The sequence below is a fragment of the Panulirus ornatus genome, chromosome 49 (assembly GCF_036320965.1).
Source record: "Panulirus ornatus isolate Po-2019 chromosome 49, ASM3632096v1, whole genome shotgun sequence".
Classification (NCBI taxonomy): Eukaryota; Metazoa; Arthropoda; class Malacostraca; order Decapoda; family Palinuridae; genus Panulirus; species Panulirus ornatus.
The window spans coordinates 4972681-4994820 of NC_092272.1; the positions used below are offsets into that span (position 1 = coordinate 4972681).

Sequence of the window (22140 nt, forward strand, 5' to 3'; positions counted from 1 at the left end):
TAAACCAAAGAAAGTAGCTTCCTCTACCCAGGTCAGTCTAAGTTAGACTCTAAGAGACTTAACTAGCAGACCTAATTACACCAGTTGCCAAGCACTTTGCAGGCAACAAAGAACCGCACAGCTGTTCACGTGATAAGCCCCATTATCAAAGTCTAAGGTCCGCCAGCAACACCCGTTTTCTGTTAAGCCACAATTTCCTATTCTCCCAAGGCTTCACCTTACAGCTGTACTTAAATTTCACTTTAAAAAAAATGTTTTATAGGATTTAGAACAGCTATTACTCAACCCTTTATTAGGAGCCTACTTAGTTACCAGGATGTGGCGACCGTCGCTTGTCACGTGGTGCAGTATACAACTGGCCCACATATAGCGACATACTTAATGCAACACATTGCATCATCCACTACCAAATCCATGCTAACCATCCACTAAGTAGGTGCTATATACACAATAACACATGTCAAATTTCCCATCCATTTTGGTTGGTAAGGAAACTCAGGTTAATAAAACTATTTTCGGTTTTATTACAAACGTGTGGTGACATTCACGAGGGCGGGTCTCGTCTGGTAGGCGAGAGCACGCTAGATGCTTCCAGTCGTGCTAACTTGGCGGATGAGAACACAAAATGAGACAGCACATATACAGACAACTTAAGCTTTATTGACTTTCACACAAAATGAGACACTTGTCACTCCTATGAAATTAAAGAATGAAAATTATGTTGTACTGCCCAAAACACATCAGCTCAGAAGAGATGCATTGTAGAAAAATAAAATAGGGAGCCCTGCTTGCTTTTGGTATCAATGGAAAATAGACACTACACGAGGTGTGGTTGGCGACTCTTGCGCTGGTACCGCGCCCTGATCCTCCTGCTCCTCTGCTGCCTGGTCGCGCCGGGGTCCCACGACCCCACCTCCCGCGTGGGCGTGCAGGCTGGGGTCTTGTGGGCGGCAGGTGGGCGCGGGCGTCGCCGCTGCTGGGATATAAGGACGCTTGAGCTCCATAGTGCCGAGGGGGCGGGGCGAGGGGCGCTTCTATCATTCACTCTCGCGCGCTACTCTCACACTGACTGTACAGGTACGTGAAATATAATACAATACAATAATAAAAACTTGAGTAGAGCCCATCGCCCACAACCCCACGGCCGGACGTCCTCAGGTGGTCCCCGGCTTAGGGATGCATCGCCGGTCTTCAGCAGCTGTCGTCTTACGCATCTCCTTCCTCCTCTTCCTCTTCATCTTCCTCTCCTTCTCCTTCTTCACCTTCTCCTTCCTCCTCTTCTGTCAAAAGGGGTAAATAATTAATTTACGCCTCTTCTTCCTCTTCATCCTCCTCTCCTTCTCCCTCTTCCTCTTCTGTCAAGTAAAAAAATACATGCCTAAGCCTATTGCCTCAAAGAAATAATGTGCATCATGTGTTCAGTATAGTCATATGTAAATATATATATATTTCAACATGAAAGGGATTGTGGGTCTCACCTTCTGCTTCTTCGTCAAGTTCTTCCTCAGCATCCGCAAGGTCCTCTTCTTCCTCCCCTTCCAAGTCCTCCTCCTCCTCTAATTCTTCCTCGCCATTCTCCTCCCCCTTTAACTTCTTCGCATCATCAGTTTCTTCCTGAAAGAGGCGTGAACATTAGTAACAAGAAACTCTTCACATAAGCAAGATATGACAAACATCAGAAGTCCAGCTCGGGGTTCTTTCGCAATTGCGAGAAAACCCTCCCCCCTAAAACCAGTGTTCTTATGGCTTTAGTTACCGAGATCGCAACCTGTAGGACACTGGTATAAGGGGTAATGACTTATTGATCCAAAGTACTCCAGTTATCTAAAGAATAGTCATGTGGTTCTCGTTACTGTATGGTACAACCCAACGCGTCCCATATCCCCCCCAACCCGACCCCCTACTTGTGGCGTACGCTCCGACGGTCTTCCCAAGTGAACAAGCTCCTCGCCCACCGCCGTCAGCCGCCCGCGAAGTATTTTCGTCTCAGGGAGCGGCGGCGGCGGCAGCGTCACCCACGCCGCGTCCCCGACGTAAGGACCAAAATCCCCCGCGCCAGCAACACCGCAGTAAGAGCGAGAATCCCTTGCCACGCTAAAGGGGCCGTAAGGGCGAAAATCTCCCGCCCTGACTCCCAAGGCCTCGCCGAGGTGAAAGATCGTCCCTGAGGCGCCCGCTGTAAGGGCAATAGTACCCTGGCAACCCAATCCACACTGTCAAAAGGACTAAAATCGCTCGCCACAGGAACAGACTTCTACCGGACGTCTGAAAAAATCAATGTTACTTTTTACATATATTTAATCCAGATAGGACACAGCACCATCACAAAGGAACAGTAATTCAGGACTCATTCAAAATGTGCATATCCGTTATATTTCAGAAATGGGGAGAAAGGAGGAAATTAGAGATGTGGCGATACGTTAAATGAAAAAAAAAAAAACTTGAAAAGCTTTACAAAAAATACTTCAAACAAGAGATGGGGAGAACGGAAACAAAGACTAAAGGTAATTACATTACCAAATGTTCTGCAAAAAATACCGGCCCACCGTTAAGTACTGCACACTCCATATACGCAAATCTTAAACAAAATTACGTTCTCGTACATAGTTAATTAACTTAAAGGGAACGCCATATGATCCAACAATAAGGTAATACGCCGGTTATTTATTGCAACATGCTCTCCACACAGGCACACATCACCATGTCGCTACATCCTCCAGTCATACGAAAGGGCATAGGTTTTCCTGGTGCGTGAGAGGCGAGTCAGCAGGTTCTCTTAGTGGGCCGTCATGGGAAAGTCCTCCTTCCCCCCCACCCGCTAAACCACTGCCCAACATATATACCCACTATCACTGCCATTAAGAGCAGCGCGAGTGCGCGGGATGAATGAACCCCAATCATGAATAAACAACTATGCAACACATACATACCATACGACATTTCAGAACAATTTCCCGGCCAAGCAGTATGATATAATCGAAATCACTCATTTTCAATCACTTACATGTCTGCGGGAATTACATTTGAAGGTTAATATATAAATGACATTTGGCCTGGCACACGGTAGGAACTAGATAGAAATTTCTCGATCACCAACTTAGAAAAGTGGACAGACGACCTCCGTCACTCGAACTTGTGACAAACCTCACGTGATCAACTGGTAACTGAAGAATAATTCACTAATGATATGAAAAATTTACTGAACTGTCAAAATAAACTTTCAGGAAGGTGATTTATTTTTTTGTGGGGGGGGGAGGGAGGGGGGTAAATTTAAAGTTCCAAGAACTTGGGTCGGGAGCACCTACCTCCGCCACAAGTCGCAAGTCCACCAAAACTCCCTCACTGCCGCCATGACACCACAAATTACACAAGCTAGAGGGGCAAGAGTGACCATAAAATAAGCAAGAGTTGGGTTGCGCGCCAAAAAGAGCGGCGGGAGGAGCAAGACCTGGGCTAGCCTCGCGCCAGGCCTCGCCGCCCACCCCGCCAACTTTGAATTTCTAGCCTCGCACCGCCGCCGCCCTGCCTACCTCACACCACTCACTTATAAACACTTATATTTTCCGGGCCGTTCCCCCTGTGGTAGTGCCACCTGGGGCTCTTACTTCCACGCGGGTCCTGTGTAACGGGAGGAGGAGGGGCGCCGCACCAGGGGCGTCCTGGTCCTCTCGTCTCCCCCCTCCAGGAGCCAGAGTCCCGCCGGGCTGACACGAGACACTTTTTAAACACCACACTTTACGCACTTATAATACTACTTCACTTATATCTACTTACAACTAGCTACTCTGTCCTTCGGGACTGTCGCCTGGTCCCGCCTGGGACTCTGTCATCCACCGAGGGACGAAACATTTTAAAGTACATCTCAGCTGACAAAAGTCCAGACTTCAGAAATAATAAAAAAATGTATTAATTCACTTTTAATGTCGGCACTAAGCGTTAGTCCAGGCTGACACGTACCTCTGCTGCCCTCTTGGTTCCCTTTGTGACTTGTTCGTCAGCGTTTGCAACAGACTTCTCCGTGGTCGACATTTTGGAGGAGCTTTTCCTAAGTCGTGTCGAGACGTACACACGAGACCGATTTCAAACGAACTGATGGCCGCGGTTCACGCCGCCACCTCCCCTCTGATTGGCTGGCCGCCCGGCTGCTCCTCTGACGTCACGATCACCTCTCATATCCCTCTATTCCCGTTTCCTGTATATTTAAGATAACATTAATATCCCAAAAATATGGAATAAATATGATGTACTCATTGGAGGTGTTTTTCAATTGCAAATATTTGGAATAAGGGATTATTGATGACCTCGCGAGTTGGGTCGCTCGGGAGGTTTTGCTGACGAGATACACCACCATCCGGTCCTTTCAGGCTCGTTATTATAGGATCGACCTGCCTGACTGCGGCCTTTTCTTAGCAATCGAGTTAAATCCATCTATTACAAAATGGTATGTGAGTGAATATGTCTTCAGGATGTTAAATGACCGCTTGAGGTCCGATTGCACTATAATATCGCCCTAGAAAAGGCGAACTGTCACGGTGATGAGTGAAAATACATGACTATCTTCCGTACCTCTTAGGTCGAAAGTCCCGTGTTGTGTGTTTGTTTACATGTCAAACGTGGGTGCAGTGTGAGGAAGGATTATCATTTTGGAAGATTTTCCCAAGGATTTGCTGGCACAAGACTTGTTAAAGTTACCCTGAGTGATGGTACGGTGATTTCTTTACTTTTTGAAAGGCTTGACACATGCGAGAAGTTGAGCAAAGTAGGTGAAGTGAGGTCGGAATGATCAGCTGATTAGGAGCTACTGTTGGTTCCAAGGTTCGCAATTATAGTAATGATTAATTCTTGTCATACGTGGACCAACTGATCAATTGTTTCAGTAATTGCCGTATAGTTTTTGCCTAGATAAATAGACCTATGTATCTAGAAAGTGTTTATTAGAATGAAATCCTTAGATTTTTGTGATAATAGGTATTGGCTTGCACTTTATTTTACTTTCGTTACTGTCTATTGGTGCATCAGGAATTAACATGAATAAAGCAGTTATTAGTGTTTAGAGAAGATTAAAACTTATTTTTTATTGATTAAGGTTACGACCTGTCATGTTACGTAACTCTGCACACACGTGACTGGTAGTTTATACTTATTGTGTATGTGAAGTATTAGTCTGGCCCCATTACCAAGTGGTTTATATCATGAATGAGATGCAAACACAAGTTTGATGACAGTGGTAATGAGTTTGAATGGTATGGGGTTGATGTAGGTCTTGTTAATTTAACGGAGAGTAGATATGGCGTAGAAGATCAGGGAAAATGTCGAATAAACTTAGTCTGAATTTTAGTTTAAATTTTAGAATCATGAGTGCCTTTGAAAATCTCATCCATCAACACAATATGTTAATCTATCTTGATATTGTTGGAAATATAGTTTAGCTCAAGCATTATTAGATATCGTATAGTAGACGATTGATCTTGGGTTGCTAGTGTATTATATAGGGAAACGGGACGTATGAATTACAGGGGCACCATACATGTAAATTTATGGATTTGGAAGAAAAGTAGGTAAATGTGTTCAGTAAGGGTTAGACTAGGGGTGTATGATTTGTTACAGTGTATTTGCCTTGTGATATATTGGGTTTAATCAGGCTAAAGAGTCAGCAAAACAAAGTGAAACTGACATTATGTCACTTGAAGTAAAACCAAAGATATTGTCTCCCTTGTGCCATATGGTTGTAGAAAGTGAACACGAATAGAATGTAAAGGATACTATGATGTCTTCATTTTCTTTTATTTAACTCTTATTGTATTGTTTAATTCCAAAACTTGTGAATTTGTTGCTAGTAGAAGTGAGGTTTTAAGAGGTTCTTTTGATTTTAAGAATTGATCTTGCTTTTACTTCACCTATTTCCAGATTGGTGACCCCCTCCCCCTTTACAATTCTTGGTTTTATTGTCTTTTGGAACATCCAGCAAGTTAGGTTTGTTTGGTTTGGTTAAAGTTGTTTTTCCGATGGCTTTTGATGTTATGGTGGATATCTGAAATGGCAGTTTTATCCCGTTTTCTGTCATAGCATAAAATCATGTTCCAGTCCATCACTTAATGTTGAGCCTATGAAGGTTTGACATACCTGGTTGTACTAGCTGCTTAATGGATTACTGTTTAGTTATACAGAATGCCCCATTCATACGTTGCTAGTATTTTTGAAGTCGCGACAATTTTATGATAAAACTCATGAAAGGGTGTTTTTCAAATATATTGCGACCCTATGGGATTTCATGAGGAGTGGCTGTGACCTGTCCACACTGAACATTATTTTTGCTTTAGCATAAAATCTGACCTTGAATGAATGTGTGAAAATGAAATTTGAAATGGCTTGGATCCAAACTTTATCTTTTTAACTTCCATTATTTCTGGAAACAGTCAGATCCTCTTGCCTTTGCTTTAACACATATGGATGATAAGGGTCATAGTGAACAAAGACCTGACTGCAGGTTTGGCGTGTCCAACTGAGAAATGCAGATATTAAACATACGTAGCTATTTTCCAAAGTTATGAAGCATCCTAAAGTGAGGTTAGTAAGTTTTTCATGGGTTTTTTGATTTTTAAGTTTATTACAAGAATTTAATGATTGCTAGAGACAAATTGATGGCTATGATACTATTATTATTGCCGAATATATGATTAAATCTGTCCATGTATGACTTAATGTGTTACAATTGCTAGAGTCTCTATAAGAGACGTGGAACGATTTCCAGAGTAAGTCAGCAGCCTTCTAGTGTCTTGACATATGGCATAGACTGAGTGTGTGGGTGTGTGTATACATTTATATGTACTAAAGCATTAATGGATAAAATTATCTGAACTCCTGCGGAAGTACGATGACACCTTTATCAGTATTATTATGGACTAGTGTGATTGTCATATTAGAAGCATTTTATATTATTATTATTATTGTTATTTTTTTATTATAATACTTTGTTGCTGTCTCCCGCCTTAACGAGGTAGCACAAGGAAACAAATGAAAGAATGGCCCAATCCACCCACATACACATGTATATACATATACGCCCACATGCGCATGTACATACCTATACATTTCAAAGTATAGATACATATACATAGACATGTACATATTCATACTTGCTGTCTTTATTCATTCCCGTTGCCACCGTGCCACACATGAAATAGCATCCCCCTGCGAGGTAGTGGTAGGAAAAGACAAAAGGCCACATTTGTTCACACTCGGTTTCTATTTGTCATGTGTAGTGCACTGAAACCACAGCTTCCGTTCCACATCCAGGCCCCACAAAACTTTCCATGGTTTACTCAGACGCTTCACATGCCCTGAGGATAGGGGAGAAAGAATACTTCCCACGTATTCCCTGCATGTCATAAAAGGCAGCTGAAAGGGGAGGGAGCTGGGGGCTGAAATCCTCCCCTCCCGTTTTTACTTTTCCAAAAGAAGGAACAGAGATTGGGGCCAAATGAGGGTTTTTTCATCTTAAGCTCAGTCCTCTGTTCTTAACGCTACCTGGCTAATGTGGGAAATGGCGAATATGTATGAAGATTTTTTATATGTACACACATACACACACACACACACACTGTGTATGTACATATATGCATATGTTGAAATGTATAGGAATTTATGTGTGCGTGTTTGGACGTGTATGTATATACATGTGTATGGGGTGGGTTGGGCTATTGTTTCGACTGTTTCCTTGCATTACCTCAGTAACGCAGGAGACAGCGACAAAGTGTAATGAAATTATATATATATATATATATATATATATATATATATATATATATATATATATATATATATATATATATATATAATATATATATATTGTTGGGGTTGGGCCATTTCTTTCGTCTGTTTCCTTGCGCTACCTCGCAAACGCGGGAGACAGCGACAAAGTAAAAAAAAAAAATATATATATATATATATATATATATATATATATATATATATATATATATATATATTATTTTTTTTTATTATACTTTTTTATATATATATATTCCTATGAGTCCACAGGGAAAATGAAACATGATAAGTTCCCTAGTGCACTTTCATGTAATAATCACATCATCAGGGGAGACACAAGAGAAATATATGTCACTTGATATACATCGAAGAGACGAAGCTAGGATGCCATTTGGTAAATGTTTGCCAAATGGCGTCCTAGCTTCGTCTCTTCGATGTATATCAATTAACTTATATTTCTCACGTGTCTACCCTGACGATGTGATTATTACACGAAAGTGCACTTGGGAACTTATCATGTTTCATTTTCCCCGTGGACTCATAGGAATATCTTGATCATGCACAAAATTGTGATCCTTTCCAATATATATATATATATATATATATATATATATATATATATATTTATTTATTTATTTATTTATTTATATATTTATTTATTTATTTATTGTGCTTTGTCGCTGTCTCCCGCGTTAGCGAGGTAGCACAAGGAAACAGACAAAAGAGTGGCCCAACCCACCCACATACACATGTATATACATACACGTCCACACACGCAAATATACATACCTATACATCTCAAAGTATATACATATATATACAGACATATACATATATACACGTACATAATTCATACTGTCTGCCTTTATTCATTCCCGTCCCTTGGGATAGGGGAGAAAGAATGCTTCTCACGCATTCCTCACGTGTCGTAGAAGGCGACTAAAGGGGACGGGAGCAGGGGGCTAGAAACCCTCCCCTCCTTGTATTTCAACTTTCTAAAAGGGGGGGGGGGAACAGATATATATATATGGTGACTGAGTTTGGTAAAGTGTGTGAAAGAAGAAAGTTAAGAGTAAATGTGAATAAGAGCAAGGTTATTAGGTACAGTAGGGTTGAGGGTCAAGTCAATTGGGAGGCAAGTTTGAATGGAGAAAAACTGGAGGAAGTAAAGTGTTTTAGATATCTGGGAGTGGATCTGGCAGCGGATGGAACCATGGAAGCGGAAGTGGATCATAGGGTGGGGGAGGGGGCGAAAATCCTGGGAGCCTTGAAGAATGTGTGGAAGTCGAGAACATTATCTCGGAAAGCAAAAATGGATATGTTTGAAGGAATAGTGGTTCCAACAATGTTGTATGGTTGTGAGGCGTGGGCTATGGATAGAGTTGTGCGCAGGAGGATGGATGTGCTGGAAATGAGATGTTTGAGGACAATGTGTGGTGTGAGGTGGTTTGATCGAGTAAGTAACATAAGGGTAAGAGAGATATGTGGAAATAAAAAGAGCATGGTTGAGAGAGCAGAAGAGGGTGTTTTGAAATGGTTTGGGCACATGGAGAGAATGAGTGAGGAAAGATTGACCAAGAGGATATATGTGTCAGGAGGTGGAGGGTACGAGGAGAAGTGGGAGACCAAATTGGAGGTGGAAAGATGGAGTGAAAAAGATTTTGTGTGATCAGGGCCTGAACATGCAGGATGGTGAAAGGAGGGCAAGGAATAGAGTGAATTGGATCGATGTGTACCGGGGTTGACGTGCTGTCAGTGGATTGAATCAGGGCATGTGAAGCGTCTGGGGTAAACCATGGAAAGCTGTGTAGGTATGTATATTTGCGTGTGTGGACGTATGTATATACATGTGTATGGGGGTGGGTTGGGCCATTTCTTTCGTCTGTTTCCTTGCGCTACCTCGCAAACGCGGGAGACAGCGACGAGGTTAAAAAAAAAAAAAAAAAAAAATATATATATATATATATATATATATATATATATATATATATATATATATATATATATATATATATATATATAACCAACAGCCAGGGAGGTGTATAACTGGTATTACCTGCTGGGGTATCAGGAAGGTTAATGATGGCTGCTTAGTGAGCCAGCACATTGGTGGTTGTCATGTTGCACTCCTCTGACCCAGTTGGCTGTTTTATTTTAATGCCTCACCCGCACATGGACTGCTGGCTTTCTGTCCACGAACATAGTCTCTCTTTGTCACACATAATTGACAACTTGACAACACTTAACTTGCATAACTCATTCTTCGTAACTAGATTTCCCTGCGGCGAGTGCTACATGCTAGCCCTGCCTTTTGGGAAAATGGTATGAGCAATAGATAGTAGTAGTAGGTAGGAATATTGTACAGGAGCATTAGGTAGAAGTTGCAGGTAGGAACATTAGACTGGAGCAAAAGGGAGAATTAGTGGATTTTAACATCAGATAAAAGAAGTTGGTAGAAACATTAGGTAGGAACTTCTGAAAACACTGCACTAGAGTTGCCCTCTGCCAGTGGCTTGTTAAGGGTTAAGTACTAAAGGTTAAGAAGCAGCACTGGAATTCATGGTTATGGAGACTTTCATACTATTCGCCATTTCCTGCGTTAGCGAAGGTAGCGTTAAGAACAGACGACTGGACCTTTGAGGGAAACAGACGAAAGAATGGCCCAACCCACCCACATGCACATGTATATACATACATGTCCACTCACGCACTTATACATACCTATACATCTCAATGTATACATATATATACACACACAGACATATACACATGTACATAATTCATACTGTCTACCCTTATTCATTCCCATTGCCACCCCACCACACATGAAATGACAAGCCCCTCCCCCCACATGTGTGCGGGGTAGCGCTAGGAAAACACAACAGAGGCCACATTCGTTCAGTCTCTTGCTTTCATGTATAATGCACCAAAACCACAGCTCCCCCTCCACATCCAGGCCCCACAAACACTGTAAGGATATTTGCTCTTCAGCAGGAGTTTTAAGGGTTTATTGAAGCTTAAGATACACTACATGTAACATGGAAGAATCCTGCCTCATCAGGTGTATAGAATTCCTATATTCCAACACCTGGCCTTAAATACAGACCTGTAGACGATTCTTATTGCCATGATGGTAAGTAGGTCTACAGGTGTTTGTGTTAGGTGTTGAAATTATCAGTCCTTGATATGTAGACTTCCTAGCTGGTATAGTTAATCTTTTCTTTTTATAAAGGCTCCATGAGAATTGATATTTTTTTAGCTGAATATTGATTTTACATTTCTGTTGCAGGTTAATATACCTAAGATGCGAAATACCTTCTGCTGGAAGTGCAAGAAGCACCAGCCTCACAAAGTATCCCAGTATAAAAAATCGAAGGTAAGATCATTGGTTTCCTTTGTTTAATTTTTTTTTTTCCCCAAAAGAAAGAATAGAGAAGGGGGCCAGGTGAGGATATTCCCTCAAAGGCCCAGTTCTCTGTTCTTAACGCTACCTCGCAAATGCGGGAAATGGCGAATAGTATGAAAAAAAAAATATTTTATCCCTGGGGATATGGGAGAAAGAGTACTTCCCTTGTATTCCATGCGTGTTGTAGCAAGCGACTAAAAGGAGAGGGAGCGGGGGGCTGGAAATCCTCCCCTCCCATTTTTTAATTGTACAAAAGAAGGAACAGAGAAGGGGGCCAGGTGAGGATATTCCCTCTAAGGCTCAGTCCTCTGTTCTTAATGCTACCTTGCTAATATATATATATTTTTTTTTTTTTTTTTTTTATACTTTGTCGCTGTCTCCCGCGTTTGCGAGGTAGCGCAAGGAAACAGACGAAAGAAATGGCCCAACCCCCCCCCCCCCATACACATGTACATACACACGTCCAGACACGCAAATATACATACCTACACAGCTTTCCATGGTTTACCCCAGACGCTTCACATGCCTTGCTTCAATCCACTGACAGCACGTCAACCCCTGTATACCACATGACTCCAATTCACTCTATTTCTTGCCCTCCTTTCACCCTCCTGCATGTTCAGGCCCCGATCACACAAAATCTTTTTCACTCCATCTTTCCACCTCCAATTTGGTCTCCCTCTTCTCCTCGTTCCCTCCACCTCCGACACATATATCCTCTTGGTCAATCTCTCCTCACTCATTCTCTCCATGTGCCCAAACCATTTCAAAACACCCTCTTCTGCTCTCTCGACCACGCTCTTTTTATTTCCACACATCTCTCTTACCCTTACGTTACTTACTCGATCAAACCACCTCACACCACACATTGTCCTCAAACATCTCATTTCCAGCACATCCATCCTCCTGCGCACATCTCTATCCATAGCCCACGCCTCGCAACCATACAGCATTGTTGGAACCACTATTCCCTCAAACATACCCATTTTTGCTTTCCGAGATAATGTTCTCGACTTCCACACATTTTTCAAGGCTCCCAAAATTTTCGCCCCCTCCCCCACCCTATGATCCACTTCCGCTTCCATGGTTCCATCCGCTGACAGATCCACTCCCAGATATCTAAAACACTTCACTTCCTCCAGTTTTTCTCCATTCAAACTCACCTCCCAATTGACTTGACCCTCACCCCTACTGTACCTAATAACCTTGCTCTTATTCACATTTACACTTTTACACTTTACACTTTACACTTTTAGGGTATCTTCTCCTTTTAAATATTCTTTATCATACAACTTTATATTTCTTGTCTTTTTATTCCATTCATTCAACTTTTTTGTACTCTCTAATTACTAACTCATATCTTTCGTATATCATGTTTATTGCTTAATTTCTGTCCTCTGATTGTTTATTCCTGCATATCTAGAACAACTGTTTGTTGTCTGTGTTATTGATGTGATTTAAAAACTTTAAATGTGTGATCAGGTCACCCCTCAATATGTTTTCTTGAGCTTGAATGCTTATCCAGTATTTGCCAACAGACAATTGGTTTCCATGGCTGTTTTCCGAAGATGTGACTCTGCTGACATTTTTAGGGACAGTTTAAACTCTCTCACATACACATTCCTGTAGCTTGTTTCCTGTTACATGTTAATTATTTTGAGGCCTAATTTCACTGTGACCCATATTCATAACTTTATTATATTTAATCCTTTTGAACTTCATCAGTCGTATATCAGACCAACTTAAGAGTTTGTCATGGTCCCCATGTAAGGTAATACAATCCTCCACCCTTTACACTTCCCTTCCTCACAATGTTACGTCATCTGCAGACATATTCATGAAGGAACCCATATCATCAGGCATGTCACTGACATAGATAAAGAAGCATGATGACACCAGAAGAGAATACTGTGGTACTCAATTGGTTACTTGGACCCATTTTGAGAGGGGCTCCTCTGACGTGTGTCTTATGTTCCCTTCTGCTTTTGTAAAAAGTTCCCCTCCCTTATATCTGCCTGTTGATCCTGCTTCTTAATTAGCCTACTTTGCTGTATACAGTGTCAAATGGTTTTTTGCAGTCAACACAATCCATCCACCCTTACCTAAAACCTTGATGTCTCTTGCCTAGATAATTCTTCCCTCTTAATCCCTTATTCTGATGAGCAGGTCTTTAACTAGCAATTTATTCCACTCAGAGTATGGAAAAGTCTTGGATTTTCTGCTGTCTTGTCCACGTTCCTTTTCAAAGTTTCTTTACATATCCTTTCTTATAGTGTTCACCTCTGATTTCTTCTTACTACAGTGCCGTAGTTCTTAGCTGCTGAACTCCATTTCCTAATTCTTGGTACCATATCTATTGTGTAGGTCTGTGTAGTTTGTTATTTTCTCTTGTTTATGACAGTCAGACTTAAGCATTTTATCATTTTTTCCAGTTGGTATAGTGTTTCAGTAAGGTCATGTCCAGAGGCAGGCTGAGATGATTTGGGGCCGTACAGAAAATGGGGGAGAACATCTGGGTGAGGTGATGCTTGAGTAAGGATGTAGAGGGAAGGCTGAGAAAATGATTGTAAGAGACGCTTAGATAAATGAAAATTTAGAGAATGAGAGAGTTTGCAAGGGATATTAGATCTTCAAAGGTGGCCATTATGCTATCATGGCTAATCCAAGCAAGATAGGAAAATAACTGTTAACAAATGAAAATGACGATGGTGGTTGTGATGGCAACAAATGAAAATGATGATGGTGGTTGTGATGGCAAACTGTCAATAAATTTGGAGATATAATTCATTTATATTTTACTGAGACAATTTTTTTGAGCAACTCATTTGAAATATTTTATACAGTTGGTCCATGTGATGTGTTTGTATAATGCACTGAAATGATCAGTAGGATACTAATTTTGCAAAATCTGCAGAAGCATTTGTACATGTAATTTATCATCACTGCTAAGCACCTGAAAGTACTTAAACCATGTACATCAAAGTAACTGTATGTACTTCTCCCATTTGCAGATTTTAAAAGTTTTAATTTCTTGTACTTATAAAAGTACACATGACCCAGGCCTGCTATCAGTTATCATTACTTCATAATTAGTTTAATTAGCTGAGTTAAGGACATGTTGTCAGACATAACTTACATTCTCAACCTATGTCTAATGTGTTAAAATGAAGGGTGGCCTTCACACCAAAAATACTTGTTTCTCTTTCACTTTACACCCTAACTTAATTTGTCATTTAAGACCAATATGTTCATTCATTTAGCTTAATGAAAATATTTTCATTGGTATCCCCTAGTGATTGTTATAACTTAATGTTAAAATTTTTCCTTCAGGAACGTACCTATTCCCAGGGTCGTCGACGTTACGACAGGAAACAGGCTGGATATGGTGGTCAGTCAAAGCCTATCTTTAGGAAGAAGGTATGCTTATGAATTGCCATTTGTTTTAGATTATGAGCAGGTAATTCAGCTTAGGTAAAGCTTACTTAACTTGCTTGTTGATTAAACTTAACTTGCTTGTTGATTAAACTTGGCATGCCCAGCCAGACAAAATAGTGCATCTAGGACAGTTACAGCCTGTATATTAACTGCAAACACTCAACATCTTCACAATGAAAGGTCTTTTCAATGCAATCCCACTTCAACATACTTGGCATTCAGTTTTGCTCAGTAGTACTAGATCCCTTGCCACCCAGGAAATAACCACTAACCCCAAGTAATAATAAATAGCTTACCTCCTCCTCACATGTAAGCAACCTTGACTCACACATACCCTCACCCTTAACAAATGACGTGACTCGTCATGCACTAAACAGCTGCCTTCCCTATTCTTAAACTTTACTCCACCAGTTGTACACCTCGACAGACACTGTTTGTACGATATACCATATCATTCCAGTTCACTTTGTGCATACTTTTCACCCCTGCATGTTTAGGCCCTTACTGCTCAAAATCTTTTTTCATTCCATCCTTCCATCTCCAGTTTTGTCCCCCAAATATATACATAAATTTTCATACATGCTTGCCATTTCCCACTTGAGCAAGGTAGTGTCAAGAACAGATGACAGCGCATAAAGGGGGAAAATACTCACTTGGCTCCTTGCACTATATCCCTAGGGATAGGGAAGAAAGAATACTTCCCACATATTCCCTGCTTGTCGTAGGAGGTGACTTAAGGGGGAAGGCACACTACCTTGCTAACACAGGAAATGGCAAATGTTGATTTTTTCATATTCAAAAACTATTTTTACCATATTTTGTCTTAGTGTTCCAGTTTTAGGAAAAAAATGTTATATACTGGATTGGCTAATCCTGAGTGTGGGTGGTATGGACATGGTGCCATATATGCAGCAATTCCCTAAAAGAGGCGTATGACTGGCAACTTTGGTCACTGCTTGGTTACTGAGGTTTCCATCTAGCTGCTTTGACTAATTCTTTGTTTTTGTTACCTTAGTTTCAACAGTGCATACTGAATTTATTAATAAGTGGCTGAATTGATATTTAGATCCTTATGCGATTCAAGCCTAGATGGGGTGGGAGGCTTGGCACCAAAAGTATCCACATGTAGCTTATTTTTAAGGAGTTTGGTAGAACAGGGGTCTGTGAAGGGGTGATATGCATTGAAATCTTCATGGGGTAGGAGTTTAGGAAGGATAAGTGGTTTTTGTTATGATAGGAATTTCTGACTGGCACTACCTTGCAGACAGAAATTAGGTACTAGGTTAGTAAAGTGTTAAAAGTTTAGTTGTATAGTGAAACAGACATAACTGCAGCCTACCCTTAAATTTGGTTGTGGTTATTTGGTGCATTGGCTTCCAGAGCATTGAGATTAATGGAAAAAGCCTAATTACCAAATGGATATAAGGGACAAACAGTATAGTGTGGGTAAAATGAATCGAGTTTTAATCTTAGATTGGGATTTGGTAAGTTGAATAAGTTTGATGAGAGTCAGCTCAATAAAGCAAGTACATCAAGCTAGAACCTATAAAGATCTAGGAACAGCACTCCATTAAAAGAATGAGTTGTTTGTATAATCGGGTGAAAAGAATCAACAGTATTTGAACAAGAATGATTTTGAGTCAAGTGTTGGTGTAATCCTTAGTCTGCATCCTTCATTTTCTGGCAGTGCTTACAGGACTGCTTCCACAGCCATGTGACAGTTGAAAATTCCCCCTTCTGTTTAACCCATTAACTGGGGCATTCGTCATTTGTTGGTATAACGTCAAGTGCGACATACATAGTATGCGACAAGATTTCTGCGCCATTGCATTATACATTTATATACATATACATTTCCCATTCATCATATAGGCCTTCAGTAGTATGGAGGATTCCTGTACATCAGTTTCGCAGTAACTTGGTCCCATCTACTTCCTTTGATCCAGGTGGTGTTCAAAGGAAAGAATGTTTGTGGAACAGCTGCTGTATAGTAATTTGTTTACTCCCTATACAGTAGTTACTAACTTTTTCATCGTAACTAACAGATTACTAAATCTGGGGGTATTTTCTTAGACAAATCATCATCATACAGGGAATTTTTAGATCACCCCTTTATATGGGAACAAACCCTGCTGGGAATACATTTGTTCAAAGGTTAAGCTTTACCGAGAGGCCTTTTTCAAAGCTTTTTCCACAGGTTCGAGGCTTAAGACAGTCCAGATCCTTCTTATCTTAATGGAAATCTTATTTTCATACAGATCTGGTTATTCACAGATCAGTTAGTGAAGTTCAATAAAAAAAATTTTTTTCAAATCAGATCAAAAAAATGCTTTCTTAAATAAATAATGCATTTACTCCTTAAGTGAAAGGTCATCTCTGTTGAGGCTGCAGCATCATCTGTTGAATGACTCGCACCAAAAGGGTGCATCATTTCCTTGATATTTGGAAGTAACACATCCTTGATGCTGCATGATCTGGAAAATAGAATAACACCTGGACTCTGCCAAGAAAGGGGTACTGGGACAGTTATATTAATATAGTTTTAAAATAAGGTAGATATAAGTTAAGATTTAAGGTAAGAAAAAAATTTGATGAGTCACTTGTTGTACTGTACATTTGATAACAAAGGTTAGCTTTACACAAATGTTTCTCGTAAGTTGAAAAAGTGGTCATCAAATATTGAAAACTTAGTATGATATGAAAATCCAGATCTAAACCTTATACATTTAATCAAATTTTACTTTTAAGGCTAAGACGACAAAGAAGATTGTACTGAAGATGGAATGTAACAAGTGCAGGATTAAGACCCAGATGCCCCTTAAGAGGTGCAAGCACTTTGAATTAGGTGGAGACAAGAAGAGAAAGGGTATGATGATCCAGTTCTAAACTGTCTCTCTAATTGAATAAAAAGAAATTATTGCAATTTTGTTTGATTATACCTGGCTGATACAAACTTTGTATTATATTGGTAATTTTTTTCATAATCTTTTATTACTATGTTAACAATTCAAGACCCATATTTTAAGCTCATGGGGTTAATATCGTCAAATCAGAGTGTAGCAAAGGCCTACTTGGTACACTATTAGCATATTGGGTAGAATAGAATTGGCAAATAAGTTATGAAATTTCACCATCTTGCATGAGGTTGCAAGGGATAGAGTGAATTGGAGCAGTTTGGTTTATAGGGGATGATATGCTGTCAGTAGCTTTAACCAGGACGTGATGCAATTAGGGTAATCGTGGAAAGGTCTTTGAGTTATAGTGGATAGGAAACTGGTAAGGTGTAGTATACATAATAAAAGATTGCATGTGCATGAATGAGGCCATTTCTTCAAATATTTGTCTTTTTTTCCCCTTTCATACTTGTTTGCAGTTACCTTGTTAACAAGGTAGTACCAGGAACAGACAAAGAAATGACCTCATTTGCTCGCATTCATTCCCTACCTGTCATGTGCAATGCACTGAAACCTTAGTCCCCTTTCCACAACCAGGGACACAGAGACATTTTGTGGTTTCCCCCAATCACTTCATGTGCTGTGTTCAGTCCATTGACAGCTTTCACACCTAGTATACCACATCACTATAATTCATTGCATCCCATGCATGATTAGGCCCCAAGTACTCAAAATCTTTTCCACTTTATCTATCCATCTCTTCAACTGGTCTCCTCCTCATCCCATACACTTCTGGCATGTGTTCTCTCGTGTCAACCTGTTCTCACTCATTCACACAGTATGCTCAAACTATTTCAGTACACCTCTCTAGTTATCTCTTCGTGCTTTTGTTACCGCATCCCTCTGTTAACTTCTTATTTCTCGCTCTTAACTCTCCTTACACCACATGGATGCTGTCTTTGTATACATTTTACTTCAAGACACATTCCATGGTTCCATTTGCTGCCAAGTCCACTGCTAGGTATATAAAACACTGGACTTCCTCCAAGATTTGTCCATTTAGTCACACCCCAACTACTTTGTCTCTGTAGTGCTGAACATAATAACCTTGTATTTTTCCATATCTACTCTCCTCTCACAAACATTCCCAAACTCGGACACTATGCAATTTCTCGTTAGAACCTGGCACCAGTGCAGTTTCAGTGGCAACTGACTCCTAGACACACTGCATACATTCCCTTCTCCAAGACCCTTACATTATCTCCATCACCACTCCATCCATAAACAGATTAAACAACCATGATAACGTCACACACCCCTGCCATAGATTCACCTTCACCTGACACCACTCGCCCTCCTTTGTCTACTCGTACCCATGCTTTAGATGGATTTCCTTGCACACTGTGTATTTGTAACACTTTCCACAAAGTATCTCTACTCATCATGTGCTTTCTTCTGATCCAGAAATAACATGTAGAAATCCATGTTTCTCTTTAGTATGTCTTACACACATTCTTCAAAGCATACTCCTGATCAACACATCCTCTACCACTCCAAAAACCACATTGCACCTCCATCTTACACACATTTGTCAAAGCAAACTCCTGTACCACTCCAGAAACCACATTGTACCTCCATTGGCTGGTACTCTGTGCATGCAATCTCCACCTCAGTCACCAGTCTTTTATGTGGCATACCAAGTACACTATAAAAAAAATGAGTACCCTTGCAATTTAAGTACTTGCCTTTGTCACAGGGATGCCTTTATACAGTGGTACTAAACATGCATTCCATCATTCCTCAGATACCTGACCATAATCCATACATACAAGGAAAATCCAAACTAACCAGTCAACATCATGGTCACCCATTTCTTAGAAAGTCAACCCTAGAAATAGATGAAGGAAGGCCACATTCACTTGTATCTATTCTCTTGCTATCATGTGCAGTACACCAACGTCACAGCCCCATATCCAGGCCTCGCAGACCTTTACATGGTTTCATGCACCCTGGTTCAGTCCAGTGACAGCTCATTGATCCCAGAATACCACATCATTCCAGTTCACTCTACCTTGTGCATGCCTTTCACCTTCCTGCAATGTTGATGTCCAGATCACTCAAAATCTATTTCACTTTCTCCGTCACGAGTTTGATTACTCCTTTCTCCTTCTGACTTGTCTTCTCTTTGTCAAAACCTCCAAACTCATTCTTTCCTTATTTCCAAACCATTTCTGCACACCCTCTTCAGCTCTAAGCCACAAACTTCATAACCACACACCTCTTGTACCATTTTATTCCTTACTCAATCAAACCACCTAACCAAATATTTTTCAAACATTTTATTTCCATCCTCTCCACATCCTCAGCTGTAGCCTATGCCTCGCATCCAGACATTGTTATGACTGCTATACCTTCAAACACACCCATGTTTGCTGACCTTTCCACACATTCTTCAATGTTCCCAGAACATTTGCACCTCACCCACCCTACGAATCACATGTTTCCATGAGGAAATTTTCTGAATGCTTTACTTAGCATGTGAAAAGCAATTAAAATTACAGTTTTATAAAAGTAAAGATATGTGTTAGAGTATGAAAAATTTTAGAACAACCTTTACTTGCCTTTGTTTTGCTATGATAATGACAAGGTTAATGAGGAACTTGATGAATGGTGCAAACTTCAAAATACATAGAAATCTTGTCTCAATTGATGTATGTTTCAGTTGATCTTTACTGAAAGATGATGTCTATTGCAGTTCAGGGGTTAATTATATGGGTATTTCATCCCCCTACCATTCTTTTGTATGTCATGGTGCTGCTGCCTTTTTCCTGTTCTGTATGTATTATTAGGACAATAAAACATGGAAGAGAGAAGGGCAAGTGGTTTCGCGTGAAGGTGGGTCTGTGGCATGGGTTTGTAATGTCACTACAGCTGCTTAACCCGTTTATGGATGGGACAGTGAGGGTCTTGGAGAGATGGGTAGGGTCTACAGTCTTTCCAGGTTGGTAGGGCTTGGGAGATGAGCCAATTCCTATTTAGTGATGACTGGCTTTGGTGGCAGTTTCAAGTTAGAAACTGAAGGAGCTGGGTTGAGTTAGAGAATTGTGTGAAAATAGGAACTTGATAGTTATGAATAAAAGTAAGTTTTTACATTTACCAAGGAAGCTTCAAGGCTCTCCAGCAATTAGTTGCACCAAATGTTGGTCTGTGTATTGAGAAGTCCAACAAGATTGTACTCCACCTCACTGAAGGTGACTCTTCATTCATGGCATAATCACAAGAAGTTGCGAGTCCACTAATTCCCTTTTGTTATTAACTTGCCCATTCAGTCTAACCATGACACCTAACATTTTATACAAAAATTGAAAGTATCATCAAACAAACTTTAAATAAAGTGAAGGTTTTGAGGGAAAGATCTAGCATGAATAGGACTTTAGAATTATACCAATAAGAGTTCAAATGGAAACAGCAGTTCAAGCCTTTGGTTGCATACACTGACATATAACAGATTTGGAGGCCCTGGATCAAAATATTTCTACCCCCACCTCAAAACAAAAACAAAGGTGCTTCACATTCTTGAGAATTTTCAAGTGCACCATGATCAAATATGCTAGATGGCACCTCAAGAAACCACTAGGATTGAAAGTCATTAAAGCAGTGATAATCTGAAATTTTATTTTATTTTCTGGGCTCCTGAAAGTATAGGTCTGTGGGATAATTTCAGGAAAGTGGGTTCTTCATTTGTAGCCACCTTCCCCCTCCTGAAGACTGACAGACCTAAGGATAATCTAAGGTAAGTCAATCTAATATTCAAAGCCAACTCAGGCTATCAGGCTCTAGGATTATTTAAGGAATACCTTATTTGTCAATCTTTCTCCACTTATCTCTCCATGTGACCAAACCATTTCAATAGCAGAAGAGGGTGTATTGAAATGGTTTGGTCACATGGAGAGAATTAGTGAGGAAAGACTGACAAAGAAGATATGTGTGTCAGAGGTAGAACATACAGGAGGGTGAAAGGTGTGCAAGGAAAAGAGTGAATTGGAATGATGTGGTATACCAGGGTTGTCGTGCTGTAAATGAATTGAACCAGGGCATGTGAAGCGTCCAGGATAAACCATGGAAAGTTTTGTGGGACCTGCATGTGGAAAGGGAGCTGTGGTTTCAGTGCATTACTCATGACAGCTAGAGACTGAGTGTGAACGAATGTGGCCTTTGTTGTTTTTTCCTAACGCTACCTCGTGCACGTGCGGGGGGTGCTATTTCATGTGTGATGGGATGGCAATGGGAATGGATGAAGGCAGCAAGTATGAATATGTACATGTGTATATATGTATATGTGTATATGTATATGTAAAGGTATGTATATATACATGTGTATGTATATATACATGTGTATGTGGGTGGGTTGGGCCATTCTTTTGTCTGATTCCTTGCGCTACCTCGCTAACGCGGGAGACAGTGACTAAGTATAATAAAAAAAACTTTATCTCATTTTCAGGGCTATCCAAGCTATTGGGCCTTTACAGCCTGGTCCTCTTATTATGCCACCATTAGCTTGCATTTAATTCAGTTAGTGATTTTTCAATTCATTACTGCCTTAGATAATCAAGATATGACTGTACGCAGTGAACC

General features: G+C 40.4%; 1 protein-coding gene across 2 annotated transcripts; it reads left to right on the top strand.

The window, feature by feature from the left end:
* Positions 1-4295: 4295 nt before the first annotated feature.
* RpL36A (ribosomal protein L36A) lies at positions 4296-17534 on the top strand. Of its 2 annotated transcripts, none has more exons than XM_071690870.1 (4): positions 4296-4441; positions 11060-11146; positions 14507-14593; positions 17360-17534. In XM_071690870.1, the coding sequence occupies exons 1-4, from the start codon at positions 4439-4441 to the stop codon at positions 17495-17497; spliced, it is 315 nt and encodes a 104-aa protein (XP_071546971.1). In that variant the 5' UTR covers positions 4296-4438; the 3' UTR covers positions 17498-17534. The 2 variants fall into 2 exon arrangements, with proteins under 2 accessions (XP_071546971.1, XP_071546972.1); XM_071690871.1 differs by lacking the exon at positions 4296-4441 and adding an exon at positions 4549-4703.
* The last annotated feature ends 4606 nt before the right edge of the window (positions 17535-22140 follow it).